Genomic DNA, 20,572 nt, shown 5'->3' on the forward strand with positions numbered 1-20,572 from the left:
GACTCTCTCTGCTGACTTGGCATTTTGTCATGTCTGAAAGTGGGTCAGCTCTCATTGTACCACTACATGGGCAGTCTTGAAATTTAGCCTGGTTGCAGTGGTACCCCTGTGGTGATTATTAAAATGTCAGAGTATTTCCACACCAATGGATAAATAGCTGCTTCCCTGAATCTCTCCAAAGCCTGCCCACCATCCTGATCTTGTCCCTAATTACCCCCAACTCCCTACCATCAAGAAACTAAAGCAGTAGTCCTGAGATCTCCGATATCTTGCTTCAGTGCTATGCCTCTCTCTGTCCTGATTGGGGGCAGTGTTCATGTGAAACAAATATTTTTTAATACCATTGTTGCTTACAGATGAAAGTACTATATTTAAAAAGTAACTGAGCTGAAACCCAACTGACTTTCAGGGTATACTATAAAAGATAATTCGTTTTTAAATAATAAACTTTTGTAATATATTAGATTTCCTTTTCTTATTTCAACTCTTTCCTATGTGAAGGGCTGCATAAATGTGTAATTCATTAAGTTTTCTGGTTAATTCAAATCTTACCATAGAAATTATTGCCCTCCCCCTTTTAAGACATCATCAGCATCCATTTTCAATTTACCTTGTTTGTCTCCTGTTAGGACCCAGATCTTAATATGGGCTAGTGATAAATTTGTAATTGTTTCAATAACACCCTCTTGTAATTTGTCTTCTACAGCAGTGGCACCTAGTAGCTTCATTGAAAAATAGAGAATACCTTATGTTAATACAAGCAAACAACATCCACAATATTTATGCCTTTAAATTACAGAGTTTAGAGGTCAAGGAACATGAATTGAAGATGGAAGTTATGATGCATTGATACAGCAAGCATCTTATTATATGCAGTGATGGTTGGGAAGGTCCTCAAGAGGAGATTCCCAAACCAAGCCAATTGATAGTCACACCAATTAATGGCAGAGATCCTGGAGGCTAGAATTTTTATGAGGAGTCTGATATGCTCAGTAACATATTAGCATAAACATCAGAAGCCATTTGGGCTTCTAAGAACTGAAGAACTCCCCAGCTGCTTCTCCACTTATATCAACATGGAAAGGTCCAAAGGAGAGCCCTAATCTCAAAGTAAGGATCACAAAAAAGTTGAGACATCATCTTAAATCAACAAACAAGCAGATGCCATAAACTAAAAAGTGAAGGGTCTTATATAATATTTCATACAGAGATGAATATAAAACATGCTCCTCAGTACTTCACAGTAGCTAACCATCCTGATCACTGGGGCCTCAGGGAAGAGCAGTTTTTAAAGTAGATCATACTCTGGGCAGCACAGATATCATCAGAACATCATGGCCTAGGATGGTTTAGAGCTACAGCCACTCTTCATGGAAAGCTTCCTTGCTCTAAAAAGGTAGATCATAAAGCAGGGAGAGGAAAAAAAACAAAAACAAAAGCATAACATCAAGGACATACCAGAGGATAACAATCAATAAAGATACCACTGTCTTCTACTTTGGAGAAACCTCCAATTGTATAAGCCACTGCTAATAGAAATAATCCTCTAGGCTCTCTAGGGCCATACATGGCAAACTTGAAGCCAATATATAAAGCATGACTCAGTGTTTGAAAAGGTAACATCTACTATGTGCAAGATGATTTAGCAATGGATTATTCCTATACTAGATCTCTAAACACATACTATCCCATCTGTAAATACGAACCATCATGCTTCTAAACTCATACCATTAAATCTCTTTCAATCTCTTCATATAGTCCAGCTATCCGCTCATCCCTCTCATCCATGAGCGCATTTGCATCTTCAAGCATTTTATGCCACTCTTTAAAGTACTTGTCATCCAAATCTCGGTACGCAATGGCCAAGGTTCGAAGGCCTTCCCCTGCAAATTCCTGCCAAAGCAGACATAGATTTAGGAACCATCACAGAACAGTAATCATGGCAATAACAGTAATAACAATGGGTAAGAAGTTTTTCACTTAAATTCATTTTGTCCCAAGAATATTGCTTAGCTATCCTGACCCCCAGCTTTTTAATCCTCTTGGAAATGGGTTATAATGTTTATATTTTGTATTTTATTTCTTTGGGGTTAAGCCCTCAGGGGAGCTAGCCTTCCCTTAAAGACAACCACAATGCCTGCTGAAGTACCCTAGTTGAGAAGTCATCAACCACACCCATGACTTGAGATATCCATTTGAAGAAACATATATTGGTTCCAACCTATCCCCTGCATGAAGGAAGCACTCCGCCAGTAAGAGAGACTCAGCCTGTGTCATGGCACATAGCCCTAAACTTTCAGAAAAGAAGAAAGGATCCTCAGGGGAACCATAGCTCTTAAGTCCAAGGCAGGAGCTCTCTCAAAAGATGACAACATGACATGTCACCAGTCTCGTCGTGTTTCCTCTAATAATATAGCTATGTCTAAAATTAACTGAGTCTTACTTCTATTTATGCTTGAAATCTTCCATAACAAAAATTTAAAGTCAATTACAGATAAATAAACAAACGTTGGTCAGGTAACAGAAGCTGAAGCATACTAAGGTTATAATGATAACCTCTAGGAGCAAAAGGGAAAGTAAGGCAAAAAAGTTATTACAGAAGTTTGCTTCTGGGAAGCAAGAAGTAGAGGATGACTTACTTTTCATTCTAGCTCATCTGTAAATATTCTTTGTTTTTGCTATATGAAAGTTTTATTTCAATAATGAAAGCTCTTAGAAATTTTAAGAACACCATCAAGTCAGGTTATTTCTTAAAATTACTATTTTTGAGAAACTGATTTCTCTGGAGATGGTACTTAACAATTGGTTAAATGAATTGAAGATCATACTTCTCCTTTAGTGTCTCAATAAGCTGACAATCTCAAATGATACCTTTGATGCTTTATCCTCCTAATAGGAAAAATAGATAAATAAAAATGGGAGACTGGTAGTTGCTAAGTGTCTCACATAGTCACAATAGCTAGAAACATAGGTAGATTGCTTTGGGGAAATGCTAAAAACTTCCCACTTCATCTAGGCCTCCAGTGGTCATTTTATGGGCCTTTAGACTGCAAGTGTTTTTTTAAACATTTCTGCTCCTTTGGGCATTGCCACTGAGCATATCTTCTCTGTTGTGTTTTGGCTTATGGAACAGACATAGGTTTGTGACCAAGCACAAGTTAAACCATGACACACCCTAATTCAGTAAATGGAAAGAAAATTCAGTGCATGCTGCAATAATGTGGTTTTGCCCACAGAGACAATGGGAAAAATTATCCAAATTTATCTTGTAGGCAATTGGTAGCACTTTGGACATTGTAATCACATTTTGCAAGACCACCACTAGGTCCCCTACTGATCTGAAAATCTAGTTACTGCCTTGTAATGATCTTTTGTCCTCTTAATTCACAGAAACACTTCTTTGCCTTGCAACAGCACTGGGCATGACCAGTGCTTTCCTCTCTGTTCTGTGCAACAGTGAATCAACTCCAACATGGCATTACAATAGGGGACAGATGATTTAAGTTATTTAATTAGTGAATGAATCACAAGTTTAATCCTTAATGAGCATTTGAGCAAGGTCCTTTCCTACCATTAAACAATTCAAAGTCAATTATTAAATATAAATTGAAAACCTCAGAGTTTAAAACCAAAATGAATAAAGTGAATGAAGCAAAGAGCAAGTCAAATTTTATTACCTGGAAAAATCTCTTTTGCATAGAAATGTAAAAAACAAAAAAACAAAACAAAAAAAAACAACAAATAAGGCTTCCTATACTTTAGCATGAAAGGAAAACGTATGAAAATCCAAGGCCTTTGGTGTTTGAGCAATGGCAAAAATTAGATACTTATGATTCCAATGTTGTTTTCATAAAAAAAAAAAAAAATTTAACAAGACCATGCCGGCCTTCTGGAAGAGTTTAAAAGAAAATCAAGAATGCCCTATTGGAAAGACAAAAACAATAGCTACGTTTGTAACCAATATTATTAAATCATCATTCTTTAAACTTAAAGTCAGGCAGGGTTTTTTTGTTTTGTTTTGTTTTGTTTTATTTGTTTGTTTGTTTTTTAAAGATCCAGGGAATGTTTTATATTAAATATAGGGCTTAACAAAGGACATGAATCCTCAATAATTTTTTAAAGGAGAGAAACCAATGAGGATATGAGAGTTTTGGCCAATTGCCCTTAAAGTTCATATTCAGTTAAAGGGAACCTCAAATAAATATTACAGAGACACTTGAATCTTCAGGTTTAAACCAGGTTAATATTCATATTAATTCATAAATTCTTGCTGTTTTACCAAAAGAAATTTTTCAAAAAGTACTCCTGCTGGCTTCAGAAAGTTTTTGTAAAGAAATTACGCATAGTCTCAGAATATGTACATTTGGTAGCTTCAACCTGGAGAATATAAGTGACTCATCCTGATTTATGACCTGAACAGAAGGACCCAGAGGGAAAAGTTGGCTATTGTTTTCCCCTCAACATCTAAGCATTACCTCAAGCTATTCCCTGGGAGTGGTCATAAGAAATTCCATTGGTGTAAGACACATTAGAACCCAAGGGGAAGCAACTGTCTTGCTCCTCTTTCCAGAACCAGTCTAGTGTCCAAGGGAAGAAGCTTCAAACTTCAGGGAGTTAGAGCAGGTTTCCCTAGGTGTCCTGAGCCTTTCTCTGGCCATAGTTCAGAAACCTACACTCAGTAGCTACTTCACAGCTGCTGTGTGTTAATCCATCTGTGGTAACACTGAAAAGACTTTCAGCAGAGCAAATATGGTGGTGTCAGTTTCCAGACATTCACTGGCACAGTTTCCTGTGCTTTCTATTTCACAAGTCAGATCATTTAGCTGATATTTTAAAAACAAGACCTAATCACAGGAAGTGGCCAAAGGGCCTCTGTGCTAACCTTCACACAGAGGCACTTACACTGAGATGGTCTGTCGTCAAATTCAGAAGGTCTTCATTGGATGGATGAAGTTTTTCAAACAGAATAGTATCTGCTCCTTTGCAATAAAGCTTTATTTGTCCTTCTGGATTCCGAACTGAAAAGAAAATTTTTTCATAGTAGAGAATCAATGAAATCCATCAAAACTCAACTTTCCTAAAGGGCTCTAGCCAGGAAATCTGGAAATGGGCATATTGTTTCAGCCAGTAGTAAAATATTCAGTGCCTTTAATTAGAAGGTCACTAAGTCACTTGGCCTTATTCTTGTTCTATCAAATTAAAAATATTCCATCTATTGGAATCCTTTATTTCCCAAACTCGGAAACAAGTGTTTTTATTCTGCTGTGTATGACCTTACTATTTTCCTTGCCTACTATTTTGAAGGGTTGGTAAATTCAAATTAAGCCTTCTGGATGGATTGAATAAAATTGAGAGCTTTGCCTGCCTGCCTTCTGATGCAAAACTCAAGACCTACTTTAGGAGTCAACTATCATTGTTATGCCAAATGATCTCCACATTGAATTTCTAGCCACTCCTAGCCATGGTTTATGTGCTAGTTCTCCATCCTTGCTGATGTTTTCCTTTATCCTCTTTACTCATTGAAAAAGTCCTTTCTTTTTTTCTTGGTGGTTGATTTTTTTATCACAATCCTGGCATAAAGCATACCTCACAGGGAGCTTTCAAAATTAGTTTCTACCTTCTTTTAACTGGAAGTCTGTATCAATTAGGTATGTTTTAAATCTGCCTCCCACCTCAGGTTTGGGAATGACAGCCCTGATGAGGATCTCCTTCATTTCTAATCTTTAACCCTTCCCCTGGCTGTCCCACATATTGCTGTCAAATCTTTATTCAAACTACAGAATAGAGACGCGTGGGTGACTCAGTGGTTGAGTGTCTGCTTATGACACTCCCAGGGTCCTGGATCAAGTCCCGCATCAGGCTCATTGTGGGGAGCCTGCTTCTCCCTTTATGTCTCTGCCTCTCTCTCTGTATCATGAGTAAATAAATAAAATCTTTGTAAAACAAATAAACTATAGAATATTTGGCCTACATTTGTAGGCTTGATTTTACAGCTGGGCACATATTAGGTGCTTAATTATTCGTTAAATGAATGAATGAATGAATAAATGAAAGAAAGAAAGAAAGAAAGAAAGAAAGAAAGAAAGAAAGAAAGAAAGAAAACATGACATGACATGCCATGACATGGCAATATATTTCTTCCCAGGAACTACCCACAATTTAAGACAACTTTCTAGGTCACACCTTGATGATCTGAACTCTGACTCTCACAAAATTCATCATGTCAAAAATTGTTACATTTTTTTCTACTCAATTATACCTTTTCTCTAAAAATAGAATGCCTCAAAACAAATGAACATAAATGCTGACTACAACTAACTTAACAGAATATAAAATTTAGAGCTTGACTTAAAGGAATATAAATACCAAAGTATTAATTTCCCTTCTTACCTTTAACTACTCCTACTTAAGACTTCATCTATTCTAGTTTCTTCCTGGCTTTGAATGTATTTAATGTAACCTGGAAACTTTTTTCTATTGAGACTTCTCTAGGGCTTGTCTTCTCTCCTAAAACTCTTGGTCAGCTCTCCTAGTTGCCAGAACTCATGCAGTTCTTCTTGTACTCTGGCTCTAATTACCCACATTAGGGAAAAAGATAAAAAAACATATATAATCTAATTGTTCAAGCTGGGGAGGGGTGGGGGACAATTAATTCTAGGAAAGGCTTTTCTTTGCTTCTCTTCTACAGCAATCCAAATTAATAATTTCTCCCATATTTTCTCTCTTCCATCACCAGAGCTATAGAGGCCAAGTATGTGCATCCTACTTTTACCAGTATGGATTTCTCTGTGACTGTTGTTTTGTTTATACTCCAGGCTAGGACATCAGTTCTCAAACTTGGTCTCAGAACCCCTATACACTCTTAAAAATTTTCAGAACTCCAGGGCTTTTTTAAAGTGGGTTTTATCTATCAATATTTACCATATTAGAAATTGAAGTTGAGAAATTTTATTATATCAATGGTCTTTTGACACTAATTATTATAATAACATAACTATTATAATAATTATAACAAACATTACATATTAACATAAATAACATTTCTATGAAAATAATTACAATTTCTACAACAAAAGAATTAGTTTGGAGAGTGGCATTGTTTTACATAATTACAGGTCTCTTTAATGTCTAGCTTAAAAGATAATTGGATTCTCATATCTGTTTCTGCAGTTCAGTCTGTTGTGAACAGCTTTTATAAAACTCCACAAAATACTCATGAGAAAAAGAATGAAAAAGACAAATAACATTAGTATTATTATGAAAATGTATTTGGCCTTGTGTATCCTCTGAAAAGTCCCAAGTTTTCTAAGGGTTCCCTAGACCATACATGAAGAACTATTGGTCTAGGAAATCACAAACCAGTTATGATTTGTGCAAATCCCTTACAATCTCTTCATCTCAGTTCCTACATATGAAAAGGGGATATTTAAACACTAACTTCTAAGGTCCTTTTCAATCTACATTTTTCTCATTCAGTAAAGATTTTCCATTTCTTCCATGTTTTTTCGTAACTCAATATTAGCACTTTTGAATTTGAGTTTGTGTAAACTCAATTTTATGGAATCTTGTTAAATTTTACTCACTAACCCTTTCCTTTAGCAGCTCAGCAAATTTTATATCTCTTCTTTCAAGGCTTCTAAGTCACTTCTGTTAGGAAATCTCAAGACTAATCAAATCTCACTCATTTCAGAAGTTAGTTTTTTTTAAAACAAATTAAAAAGAGAGGCATCTGAGTGGCTCAGTTGGTTAAGCACCAGACTCTTGATTTCAGCTCAGGTCATGATCTCAGGGTCTTGAGATCAAGCCCCACATAGGCTCCATGCTCAGTGGACAGTATGTTCCAGATTCTTTCTCTCCCTCACTCTCCCCTGACTCTCTTTCTCTTTCTAAAAAAAAAAAATTAAATTAAATTAAAAAGAACATAACAGTTTTAAATGGTCAAGATAACACATGGGCAGAGTCTGGACAAAAGTCATAGATTTTTAGTAACAGATTCTTTTGCCATTGCCAGTCCTTTATAAATTGGTGTTCTTCAAAGATTTTCCTAGGATCTAATTCCCCTTCCACTCTCCATGTAGTCACACTCATTTCTATGGCTTCAGATTCCACTGGCAGAAAGATTGCTTTTAAATGTATATATCCTGCCCAAATCCATCTCCAATGCTCCCTTCCAATCTGTACATCCAATCACCAACTAGATATCTCCTTTTAGATGTGTACAGGCACATCAAACTCAAACTGGACACACTCTCTTCCTCCAATAACTAGGTATTTCTCTTGTGTCTCCATCTCAATAGCCGGCTTCATCATTTATTCGGTCTCCCAAATCAGATATCCAGCCATCACTCAAAGCTCCCCTTCCACCACCACCCATACATCCAACTGCAGCCATGAATTTCTCTTTATCACCTTATCTCTTGGCTAAATTATCATATTAATCCAAATATGATAATCTTACTCATTTCAATCCTGCCTGTCTCCAAACTCTTGTAATCCAGACAGAGACATCTTCACATTACTGCCTAGAATCTTGCAATAGTTTCCCTCTGCCCTTAGATCAAGTTTGGACTCTTAACATGACATAAATAGGAATCATCAAGACCTGTCCTTTTCCAGCCTATTTTCTACCCTGCTTCACCATATTTTCCAGATGCAATCACACAGAACATTTTTCAAGTCCATGTTTCCCTTAGCTTCAAGTCCCTGGGATGTGGTAGGCACTTACTAAATATTTGCTTAATTGGGTTGGATTATAATTATGCAAAATTCATTGAAAGCAGCAGCTATGCATAGTGACATCAAAAGAAAAAAATCAGAAATGGCTTCCAGGTTTATGCTATAAGAGTAAATGCAATAACAACACTGTGAAAGGTGATGAATAATTCTATTTTGCCATATCTCATTGGATGGCTGTTCACATATCCATACAGAGAAATGTCTGTCATATGGCAGTATAATTTGTATTTTGATACTCTAAAAAGTTTAGAGTTGAGCAACTCTTACTAAAGATCTTGCAAGGGTTTTTCAAGGAGCTAGCCAAATTCATTCTTCCTTAATGTTTATGTGCCACTTGCCTCTATTAATAAGTGTCATTGAATTTTATCTCTGTATTTTTATTTATATAATGAGAATTGGTCTTTTCAAATTTGTATAATAAGATTTATATGTTTATCAATATAGTAGGTTCTGTACCCTCTGATGAAATTATTTATAGAAATCTATTTTTAGATAACTGAATTAAATCAGGGCTCTTATCCTGGAATGAAAGTAGTACTAATATCAAAACTATACACTCATGATTCAACAAATAGATCCTCCCTCAAAAAAAGGAAGGAGGAGAAAGGAAACAGAGGTGGAGAAGAAAGAAGAAGAAGAAGAAAAGAAGAAAAGAAGAGGAGGAAATAGGGAGGAGAAGGAAGAGGAGGAGGAGCAAGAAAAGGAGGAGGAAGAGGAGGGGAAGCAGAAGCAGCAGTAAATATCTGAGTCCTCACATCAGGGTGTTGTCCCCACAGACCAAGCCATGTGACAATCATGAGACTAGTATTGTTTTTTGTGCCTCATTATCAAACAGAGATTTTTCTTCCCTAGTGAATCCCCTCTTTTGAATTCCTCCTGATTAAAAACCAAACAGAGCCAAAATAAAGCCCACAAGCTTCCATGCATTCTGTGGTGGAACATTACCTTTCTTCATATGGGATCCATTAAGTCAGACATCTGAAGTTTGTGGTTAAGCTGTGATTTCTCCACAGCCTGTAGTGGTGACTGATGCTGGGGAAAAGCCAAAAGTTTCCCTGTGTAGCAATTTTAGGTTTTTGTCAACACCCTCATAGCAAAGAGAAGCTAGTTCTAGGCCAACCCAACATTAGTAACACCTCCCCTGAAGCTGTAAATAGAAGATTACTCTTGCTGATACATCATTAGACCAACGCCTAGAGCAGCATATGTGCTCTTCAGCAGCACCATTGAGGACTGCCTACAGCATATTGTCAAAAAAATAAATATAAACATACTCAGATGATGTTTGCTTTTTACCTGCTGAGAACAATATCCCATGGCTAGTTTCCCATAGTTACAAATCAAAACCCAACCATATATACACGTTTTCCATAGTAGAAACCCATTTAATATGATGATCAGGATATTTATAAGTTACAAAGCATTGAATTAAATCTTATTTAACAAACATTTAAAGAAAAGCTACTATATGTCAAGCTCTGTGCTGGGCCTTGGGGATTTTTAAATAACTAAAACACAGTACTGCCCTCAGAGAGCATATACTCTAACAACTGGGAAGGTCATGAGTATCATGGGGCTGGTATCACACTGGTGTTATGAACAAGGTGCCCTGAGGAACAAAGGAGAATGTGGTTATTTAGAGAGTAGAATAAGAATTGACAGAACAGGTGACATTTAAATTGGACATTTCCAGCTTAGTAGAAGCTTTCCAAGAAGAGAGTCCTAATTAGGGGAAATAGCACACACAAAGGGTAAAAGTACACAATGCATGCTGGAATGGCAAGACGTAGTGAAGTTTGGGAAGTTTGGGAAGTAGAAGAAGAGTAAATTGAGGTTAGATTGTAAATAATCTTGAATGCTCTGGTAAGAATGTTACCCTCTAAGTTCTAGGGAGCCACCAAAGATTTTATGTAGGTGATGGCAAAATCAGGCCAATGTTTTAGAAAGAATACCCTGGTATCAGCACAGAGCATTATTTTAAGGGGAAATGGTTTTGAAGATATTGCAATAATACAGACAAGTAGTGAAACACTGGGAAACACCCCTAGGAAACACAGTGAGTAGTTTTTGTGGATCTATTAATTCTCTGTGTCTCAGTTTTGTTATCTTTAAAATGGGCCTAACAATAATAGTACCTACCTTATAGAATTGCTGTGACAATTAAATCAATTAATTCATGAGGAGCATCTACAATAGTGCTGGACTCAATAAGCACCTGTTATACATTACTTATACTTATTACTGCAATATTGAAGCTAAGTTGAATATGAAAGAAGTTCATAAAGCCACAAAAATAATCACAACTCTCAGTACATAAACCAATAGTGAAATCATTCTTGAGAAGCAGCAATACAACAAGTACTATCAAATGATCAGGGACACCTGGGTGGCTCAGTTGGTTAAGCACCTGCCTTGGGCTCAGGTCATGATTTCCGGGTCCTGGAATCAAGCTCCGAGTTGGGCTCCCTGCTCAGCAGAGAGTCTGCTTCTCCCTCTCTCTCTGCCTGCCACTCGCTTGTTTTCACTCTCTCTCTCTAATAAATAAAGATCTTTACCAAAAAAATCAAACATAATCTCAGCTACCAGCCAGCCATACCTATGACAGACATCCTTTTTCTGATATTGTTGAAGTCCAAGAAGGCAAGCAGTTGGTAAGTCACCAGTGTTCCCAATTCTTCTACTGTTATTGTCTCTGGGGTGCGAGACTTAAAAATGAACCCAAAATTTCTTGCAGCAGTCACTAAAGCCCCTTCATCAGGAGACTGAACTTGGTAAATCAGCTGTCCTAAAAGAAAAGAAACCATTGTATTAAATAGTAACAAAAAAATTCTATTAAACATAAAAGGAAAAGAAATAGATGCATTAATACTGAGAATAATTGGGATGCCTGGGTGGCTTAGTGGTTAAGCATCTGTATCCGGCTTAGGGCATGATCCTGGAGTCCCAGAATCTGGTCCCACATCAGGCTCCCTGCATGGAGCCTGCTTCTTCTTCTACCTATGTCTTCCTCTCTCTTGCTGTGTCTCTCATAAATAAATAAATAAATAAATAAATAAATAAATAAATAAAATCAATCTTTAAAAAAATACTGAGACTAATCTCTAACATTCACAGAATGCCAATACTAATGCCAACTCATTCTATAATACCCACCCAAGTGTTAGATCCAGAAATCAGAAATTTTCTACTTGCCAACAAGCTGGACTAAATGTCTATTCTGTGGGATACCACAGGATATCACACATACCACCATCACAGCCTTTGTCATCTTACACGAAAATATCCATTTCTGCATCTGCTTCTCCACAATGCTGAAAGTTTCTCAGGTCAGAAGTTATATCTTTGTATTTTCAGTGATGAGATATGCAATGGGAGTTTCACAAACTAAAACACTCAATATATATTAACCCACATAATCATCATGGAAAGCCTTGAGGTAGGGATTATTAAAATTATGACTACCATTTTATACCATTGACCCTATGACTATAGAGAGTATATGGTTTTTGCAAGATCACACAGCCAAAGAGTGATGGAGCAGATATTCCAGATTCCACTTTAGTCGGCTACTAATGATCATTTTATGAGAATGCATACAAGCAACCCCTTGAAATGTAAGAAATCAAACTGGTGTGTTCATTCTTGATGCTTGATATTGTGAATGTATCAGACTAGGAATTAGAGGGGAGAAGAGAAAAAAGGATGTGATAAGCCAAAAAAATAATTAAAAAACCATAAAAATACAGCATGTATAAGCTAAAGCCTTCTATATAAAATTATCTTTGTAAAAATACATTAGAAAAAGTAGACAGAATTATATCCATACTTACTGACTTAGAGTAATGCCCAAGATACATTCTTTAAAAAATGTTGCATATTAATGTACACACCATGATTCCTTTTCATTAAAAACAAATAAACCACCTACCTATTACATGTATTCCTATGAATTCATATTCATTCACATTCACCTATTACATGGTGAAATAATGCACACCAAATGTTATCATTGGTTACTAACACTGTAGGGGTGAGATTGAAGGAGTTAATGGAAGAAATTATTAGCTTTGGCTTTATAAACTTTGTACCGTGTGGTTTCCCTTTATATAGGCATAAATTAATTTTAAAATTCAAAAAGGGAAAAGAATTAAAGCAATTATTTGATTTACCTATGAAACAATATAACTGCCACTTCCGGCAACACAGTAAACTAGGTGCCGGGACCAACTTCCCTGCTACAAACAACTACAGATTCTATATAAAACATTATAATACTTTTAAATACATCCATGAAAGATGTACTGGGAAGAAAACAAGAATTGTTCAGGTCAAAGACAGGAAAGAAATACAAAGAATAAAAGAAGACAGCTTTTGCCTTGAAGGCCCTTTCTGAACCAGAACTTGATCATTGGTTTCCAGCCTCTAAGGGTTCATATATATTTGTACATTATCTAAGTGGCTTGAAAAAAAAATCAAACTGAAAATTTAGTTTAACGTGTTTCTGTGTTAGAACATTGACTAAAGCAAAGCAAGTCCTCTCTGGAGGAACCAGCCTTCACCTGAGGACCCAAAGAATTTCTAAAAACAAACTTCCAAGTAAAATGGTTATCTCACAGTAAAAAATCATTAAAATCTCAATAAATAGGACACAATGAGAATCAACAGAACAGAAAGAATATTACTGCAAAAACTTCAGATATTGGAATTATTAGAAATAACACACCCAAAGGTGCCTGGGTGGCTCAGTTGGCTAAGCATCTGCTTTCAGCTCAGGTCATGATCCTAGGACCCTAGGATGAGCCCTGCATTGGGTTCCCTGCTCAGTGGAAAGCCGGCTTCCCACTCTCCCTTTGCCCCTTCCCTTACTTGTGTTTGCTCTCTCTCTCTCTCTCTGTCAAATTAATAAATAAAGCCTTATTTTAAAAAAGCAGAAATAGCACACACAAATACTTAATAAAATAAAAGAGAGGCATAAAATTAAGCAGACTTGATAAAGAACCAAAGAACTAAAAATTAAAAGCTGCAAATTAGATATTACTAGAGAAAGAAGTCATGTACTAGGGGGAAAATGGAGAAAATTCCAGAATATATCCCAGAAAGACAGAGGAAGGGAAAAATGAGAGACTTGTTAAAAAAAAAAAAACACAGAGAATGGAGTGAAAATATCTGACACTGAACATCTAATATGAAAATAGAAAATGAGTCAGAGGCAATGCTTGAAGAAATACATGGCCAAGGAAACTCCAGAAATGATGAATGCCATCTTTCAATCAGATTCAAGAATCTCAATGAATTCCAAGCAATATATTAAAAAAAAACAAAAAAAAAAACAAAACGCATTCCTATATTGAGAACACAGAAGAAGAAATCTTAAAAGTAGCCAGGGAGATAAGATTGATGACTTCCAAGCCACAATTGGATTGACAGCTGACTATACAGTAACAGAAATAGTAGTAGGATATAGTGGAGTACCTTCAATGTGTTGAGAGAAAATTATCACCTTAAATTTCTGCACACAGCAAAATCTTCAATAATAAGAATATAATATTGTTGTTTTTCAAAGTTTTTGAAAGCTTACTATAAGAAACTTATAAGAAATTCTAAAGAATAATACAGTTTCTGTCAACAGAAGAACAGAGATGGGACAAGCATTGAAAAGCATAAAAATTAGTAAGTATAGAGGATAAATCTAAGGAAACACTGACCATAAAAACAAGAAAAACATCTTGTGGCATTAAAAAAGAAAATTAAATTAAATTAAAAAAGAAAATATATGATGAGAGAACTACATAAGCCCTCCTATAGGGTTGACTAATGTTGAAGAGTTCTAAAGTCTTTGTTTTGTTTGAAAGAAGGCTTAGGCTTGATACGTTCATTATGCTAAAATTTCTAGGCTAGCCACTAGCCACTAAAATACAAATAAGGATTCCAAAGGAGCAGAAGTAAAAATGGACTAAATCCATGAGAGGAAAAAAAAAGAGGAGACTAAGACAAAAAATGGGGCAAATATAAAATACAAAATACGATGGTAGAAATAAACTAAATGTATCAATAATTATATATTAAATACTTAAAATCTAAATATATCAATGATCAATAAAGGTAATGGACTATATTTGCTGCTTAATTTTTAGTTCTATCAAACTATTCTTTTTAAATGTCAAAAATTATTCCATTCACCAAAAAAAATGTGTCTAAAACACAAAAGTAGATTAGCAGGACGAAATAGAGGGAAAATAAAAACAATGTAAATACTAATAAAAGCAAAACATCTATAACTATATTCGTATCAGTCAAGATAAACTTTAAGGCAAAAATATTACTAGATTTACTAGCGATAAAGAGGATCAATGTATACTGATACAAGTTTTAATTTAAAGAGACATAAATGTAAATAAGTATCTAATAACATGACCTTAAAACATAAAAAGCAAACCTAGACACAGCTACAAATAGAAATAGACAAAGGTACTGTTATAGTTGATGATTTTAACCTACTCATTAATTGTGAAATCAAGTACTCAAAATAATCCACAGAGGGGTAAAAGATTGAAGAATTCAATCAATAAACATTACCTAATGGATATATTTAGAACCCAGGACCTAATAACTGTAGAATGTACATTCATTTCAAGCATACATGAAACTTTTATGGAAACTGACTACATACCAGGCTGTAAGGCAAGCCTCAAAAAATTTTAAAGGATTTATATAATGAGTCATTAAGAAAAAGAATTCTAAATTTTTTATCTCTTTAATTGCAATACGCAAAAATAGAAAAAAATCCTATTAAAAACTTTTGTACTTTCTTTCCACTTTCCTGCTTATGAGATTTCATCCTGGAGAAGGAAATGAAAATGTCAACTTCTCCAAATGACTTATTTATGAAGCAGCATATATTTAAAACAAAAGTGATAGCTTCAATTATAAATTATAAATTATACAATCATAAATTTTAAGTTTGTTAGATTTGGGTTCTATTATTTTCCATAATTAACACTTCTATAAGAAAACTTTGTTTTTCAAGGTAATTTAACATATGGATTTAAACTATGTCTCTGTAATTAAAGTTTTAAAAGGAGAGCAAAATAATTCTCCCCAACTCAGTGATGTAATCCTTCACTTAGAATTTTATGTCTTAAAGGGAGAGATAGAAATAGCTTAAAGGATATATACATCCACCTCTCTTCACTTCAAAATGCCTTTATATGGCAGGATATTAACCAATACCCACTAAAATGGGAAAAATTTAAGAATGATAATACTAATGTTGGCAAGGATGTCAAGGTACAGAACTCTCATACACTGATGGTGGGATTTATAAAATGATACAACCATGTGTATCATGGTGGGCAGTTTCTTATAAAGTTAAACATATACTATGATCTGGCAATTTCTATTCCTAGGTGTTTACCAAAACAAATCTGTTAAATATTTTTTTAAAGACATAAAAATGATTATGGCAGCTTTACTCATAATAGCCCAAAGCTGGAAACAACCCAAATATGCATAAACAGAGGACTAGAAAAGAAAATTATGGTACACTCGCATAATGTAATATTACATAGCAATAAAAAAGAATGAACTATTGATTGACACAACAAAATGGATGAATGACAAAAACACATGTGTGAGGAACACCTGGGTGGCTCAGTCCATCAAGCATCCAACTCGTTGTTTCGGCTCATGTCATGATCTCAGGGTCATGAGATTAACCCCCGCTTCAGGCTCTGTGCTCATATTGGAGTCTGCCTGAGATTCTCTCTCTCTCTCTCCGCCCGCCCCTCCTCCTGCTCACCCCCTCTAAAAAAAAATGAATAAATCAATCTTTTTTTTTTTAAAATTACATTGTGTGAAAGAAGTCAGACAAAAGAATATATATTATACGATTCCATTTATATGAAGTACAAAATAGTCAAAATTCATCTCTGATGATAGAAATCATAGCAGTGGCTGGCTGGGCAGGGGTTGGGATTGTGGACTGAAAAGGGACAAGAGTAATCACTCTGAAGTGATAGAAAAGATTTAAACCTTGTTGGGGGTTACATGGATGTATATAATTGTCCAAACTCATCAAGCAACATACATAAGATCTGGGTGTTTTATTGCATTTAATTATATCACATCATGAAAACATTTTAAATGATACTAGAAAAGAAGAATGAATGCTATCAGTAAACTAGATAAAAAGTAGATTTGACCAATGAAGAGAAAAACTTCAGAGCATTTGCAAAAGGAAATGAATACAGAAGTAAGAGAAATCCCAAGAAGATTCTCGAGACTCAGAATCAGAGGAGAGAAGTGCTCTCGGGAACATCATTAGTAAAATTAGTTGAAGAATTCTGCTCAGCACTCCAGGCCATTTGAGCTCCTCCTTCCGCCAGCTTACTCTGAACAGGTTCAGTGACAGTTGCCTCCAGAACAAAACCTTGAAAATGTTCTTCTACACAAAGTGTATAGTCCACTTAAGGAAACCTCAAAGATTTGAGTGCTGCAGCTGGAGACCAAAACTGAGGAGCCTGAATATGGCTTCATAATTCCACAAGGTGGGGATCCCTAGGTGGCCCAGCGGTTTGGTGCCTGCCTTCGGCCCAGGGCGTGGTCCTGGATTCCCGAGATCTAGTCCCACATCGGGCTCCCAGCATGGAGCCTGCTTCTCCCTCTGCATGTGTCTCTGCCCCTCTGTCTCTCTCTCTCTCTCTCTGTCTCTCCTGAATAAATAAATAAAATCTTTTTTTTTAAAAAAAAAAAAAGAAGAAGTATTCCACAAGGATAAGAGAGAGAAAATGAGGGAAAGGAACCCAATGATTGACATTTTGTTCCAGGCCAGTACAACCCTCTTTCAAGTGGAAGTTTTGACACAGACTGAAAAAGTAAGATAGTTAACCCCAGATACGGTATGAATTCCTGGAGGGAGGAACCCCATACTCAGAAAATGAGCTGAGCTATGTATTCTATGTCTCTCTCACAATTTGGGGAGATTGGCCACTGTAATCAAAATCTACATTCACCGAGGGACAAACAGGGATTCTCAAATACAAATACAAGAATAAGCAACCACAAGTCATCAAACATTTGAGAACATGAAAGTTAGACACAGGATTCAAAAAACAACATTCTATAAAATGGAAAATCATAGAGGAAACAAAAGAAAAGTTCAAATTAAGAATAATTAAGATCCTCAAAGAGCTCTAAGATGGTATAAAACATTAAAATAAAAACAGATTGCTATTAAAATAAAACAGTTTTGGAAAGGAAATATACTCAAAGGCAAAGATAAAAGAAACTTAAAGGCATTGTGATATCCTCAGATAAAAATATAATTAATCACTGGCCTTATAAATAAAATTATATGAATCCTCACAGCAATTAAAACTGGGGGAATGAGCTAATCTAGTATCATCGAGGACAAAACTATGGCTTGAATGTAATCACAAGAAGGAAAAAAATTATATATATAGAAAAAATACAAGTGTATGTATATACATATATATACACACACATATATAGGACATACATATTACAGTCAACAGTTTTTATATATTTCACTTTTGAGTTGAAATTACTTGGATGGTAATTTTTACTCACTCACTGGTATAAGAAAGAAATAAAACTTGTAAATGCAATGGGCTCCAGTTGGATCAACTGGAGTAAAAAGCTGATTCACTATACCATTATCTACATGCCTCCTCACTTCAATAGTAAAGTGGCCCAGCTGATTTTGTTTTATTCTATGAACTCTGGGCTCTAAACAACCATCTAATAGTGTGAGGACTTGTTCATGATGGGGACTAAGAGCCTTCTACTTTTTTTTCATTTAAATTCAATTTGCCAACATATAGTACATCATTAGTTTCAGATGTGGTTTCCAGTAATTCATCAGTAGCATATAACACCCAGTGCTCATCATACTACTATCAGTGTACATCTATCCTCATTACTGAGAAAGCTCGTTCCTTCTAAGCATATGCCTGATCATCATCTGCATCTATTAGATGTTCGTGTTAAACGAGAGCTAAACACAACAATGTTATTTTCCTATTTGTCCTGGCTACTGGGAAGCTCACAGTCAAATATGGTGCTCAATTATAAGAAAGATCTCATCCCCTTTTACTGGCACATCAGGGCCCTTGTCTTTCCATTACTCCTATTTCTCTTCTTTTTCTCTCCTTTTCAATCTCTCCATAATTTTTGGAAAACACTCAGAATATAAATAAATATAAAGAAAAGCTGGTGATAAGTAAACCCCTGAAGCAATGCATATTTTTAATTAGAACATCCTTCTAAATCCGAATATTTTAAATAAAGTATCCTTCTGATATAAACAGTAAGGCTTACCACTGAGACACAGTTTGTACTTACCTGCACTATTTTCCTCCGACATTACAGTGTGGCAAAGGGCAAGTAACCTAAGAAATTCGTACACCTTGGAATCCCCCAGTTTAATGGATTCCATCAGACGGTGGTCAAAGAACTGAAATGTTCTATCTGCTTGAGGATTGACTGAGAAATCCACAGGCTCATTTTTCTGTAGGAGAACAATAGAAAAAAAAAAACTATACACCTCCTTTGAACAATAATCTCTTAAAATTCAAAAATACACCCGCTACATATTTTTAGTGTTTGTGTGATTTTTCAGTCTCAAACATCTGGCACTACGAATGGCTTTCTGTTTCTTCATTACTATTAAATATTATCTTCTCATTTCAGAGCCAAGCACCAAAACAATGACCCTTCCAAGAGCATAAGGAAAAAAATACCCAATGGCTGAATAGATCCTTAAATACTTACTACAACTCAACATACAAAGAAGCCCTTAAAATGATGTTTTTTTTCAAAACCTACTCAATGGCAAAACCTAGCCTGACTTGAATTCATCTTGGCAGTAATATCTGACCTAGTACTATATGTGTCTAATTATAGATTTTTTAGTCCACTTACTTTGAATTAATATTTTCTAATAAAAAATATTATTATTACAGTGTACTTTCTCCGATCTCTCTGGAGATACTGTGTAATATAATGATAGGATTAAAATTGGGATCTTAAAGAGATATTTGCACTCACATGTTCACTGCAGCATTATTTGCAATAGCCAAGAGGTAGAAACAACATAAATATCCAACAAAAAATGAATGAATAAAGAATATGTCGTATACAGATACAATGGAATACTACCCGGCCATAAAGAAAGAAGAAAATCCTGTCTTTATGCCATAACATGAATGAACCTTGAAGGCACATGTTAGGTAAAATAAGTCAGTCACAAAACAACAATGACTGCATCATTCTACTTTTATGAGGTACCAAAATAGTAAAACTCATAGAAACAGAAAGTAGAATGGTTGTTTCCAGGGGCTGGCGGAATGGGGAAATGGAGAGGTGCTGTTGAATGAGTATAGAGTTTCCATCATGCAAAATGAGATAGTCCTAGAGATCTGCTGTGCAACATCATAAGAATTGTTAATAACAGTTTACTGTACACTTAAAAATGTTTTGAGTAAAAAAAGAAAAAGCATGATAAAAGAAATAGGGTAGAACAAAATAATGGAAGATGATTCAATAATAAATAAGATCCCCATTAATTCACTGACTTCTGGAAAGCACCGAATGTACTTCTAAAAGTTTATTACTCAAAGCGCTAGTCCTGTGATAATGTCTTTCCAAAAAACAGCTGATGGGAAAATACTTTTTATGTATACTTTGTCTTGAAACCTATAGGATCATAGAGACTTATTTAATCATTGCTTTGTTTATGTATGAAATTTTGAAAAATACTGCATTAGAGGAAAAAATGATGAATTCACTAGAAAGAGTAAAATACACATTGACCTTA

The 20,572-nt window shown here is 35.3% G+C and overlaps 1 protein-coding gene across 4 annotated transcripts in view; it reads right to left on the bottom strand.

Annotated features, from left to right (window-relative positions):
• ATP8B4 (ATPase phospholipid transporting 8B4 (putative)) overlaps positions 1-20,572 on the bottom strand; it is a 236,410-nt gene that overhangs the window by 50,049 nt on the left and 165,789 nt on the right. For all 4 annotated transcript variants that reach the window (XM_072808445.1, XM_072808446.1, XM_072808447.1 and 1 more), the window contains 5 exons: positions 19,099-19,264; positions 11,333-11,521; positions 4,903-5,018; positions 1,729-1,893; positions 611-722 (listed from right to left, as the gene is read on the bottom strand). In XM_072808445.1, the coding sequence (XP_072664546.1) occupies positions 611-722; positions 1,729-1,893; positions 4,903-5,018; positions 11,333-11,521; positions 19,099-19,264 (748 nt within the window). The remainder of the gene's footprint in view (positions 1-610; positions 723-1,728; positions 1,894-4,902; positions 5,019-11,332; positions 11,522-19,098; positions 19,265-20,572) is intronic.

The sequence above is a fragment of the Canis lupus genome, chromosome 32, assembly GCF_048164855.1.
Source record: "Canis lupus baileyi chromosome 32, mCanLup2.hap1, whole genome shotgun sequence".
Lineage (NCBI taxonomy): Eukaryota > Metazoa > Chordata > Mammalia > Carnivora > Canidae > Canis > Canis lupus.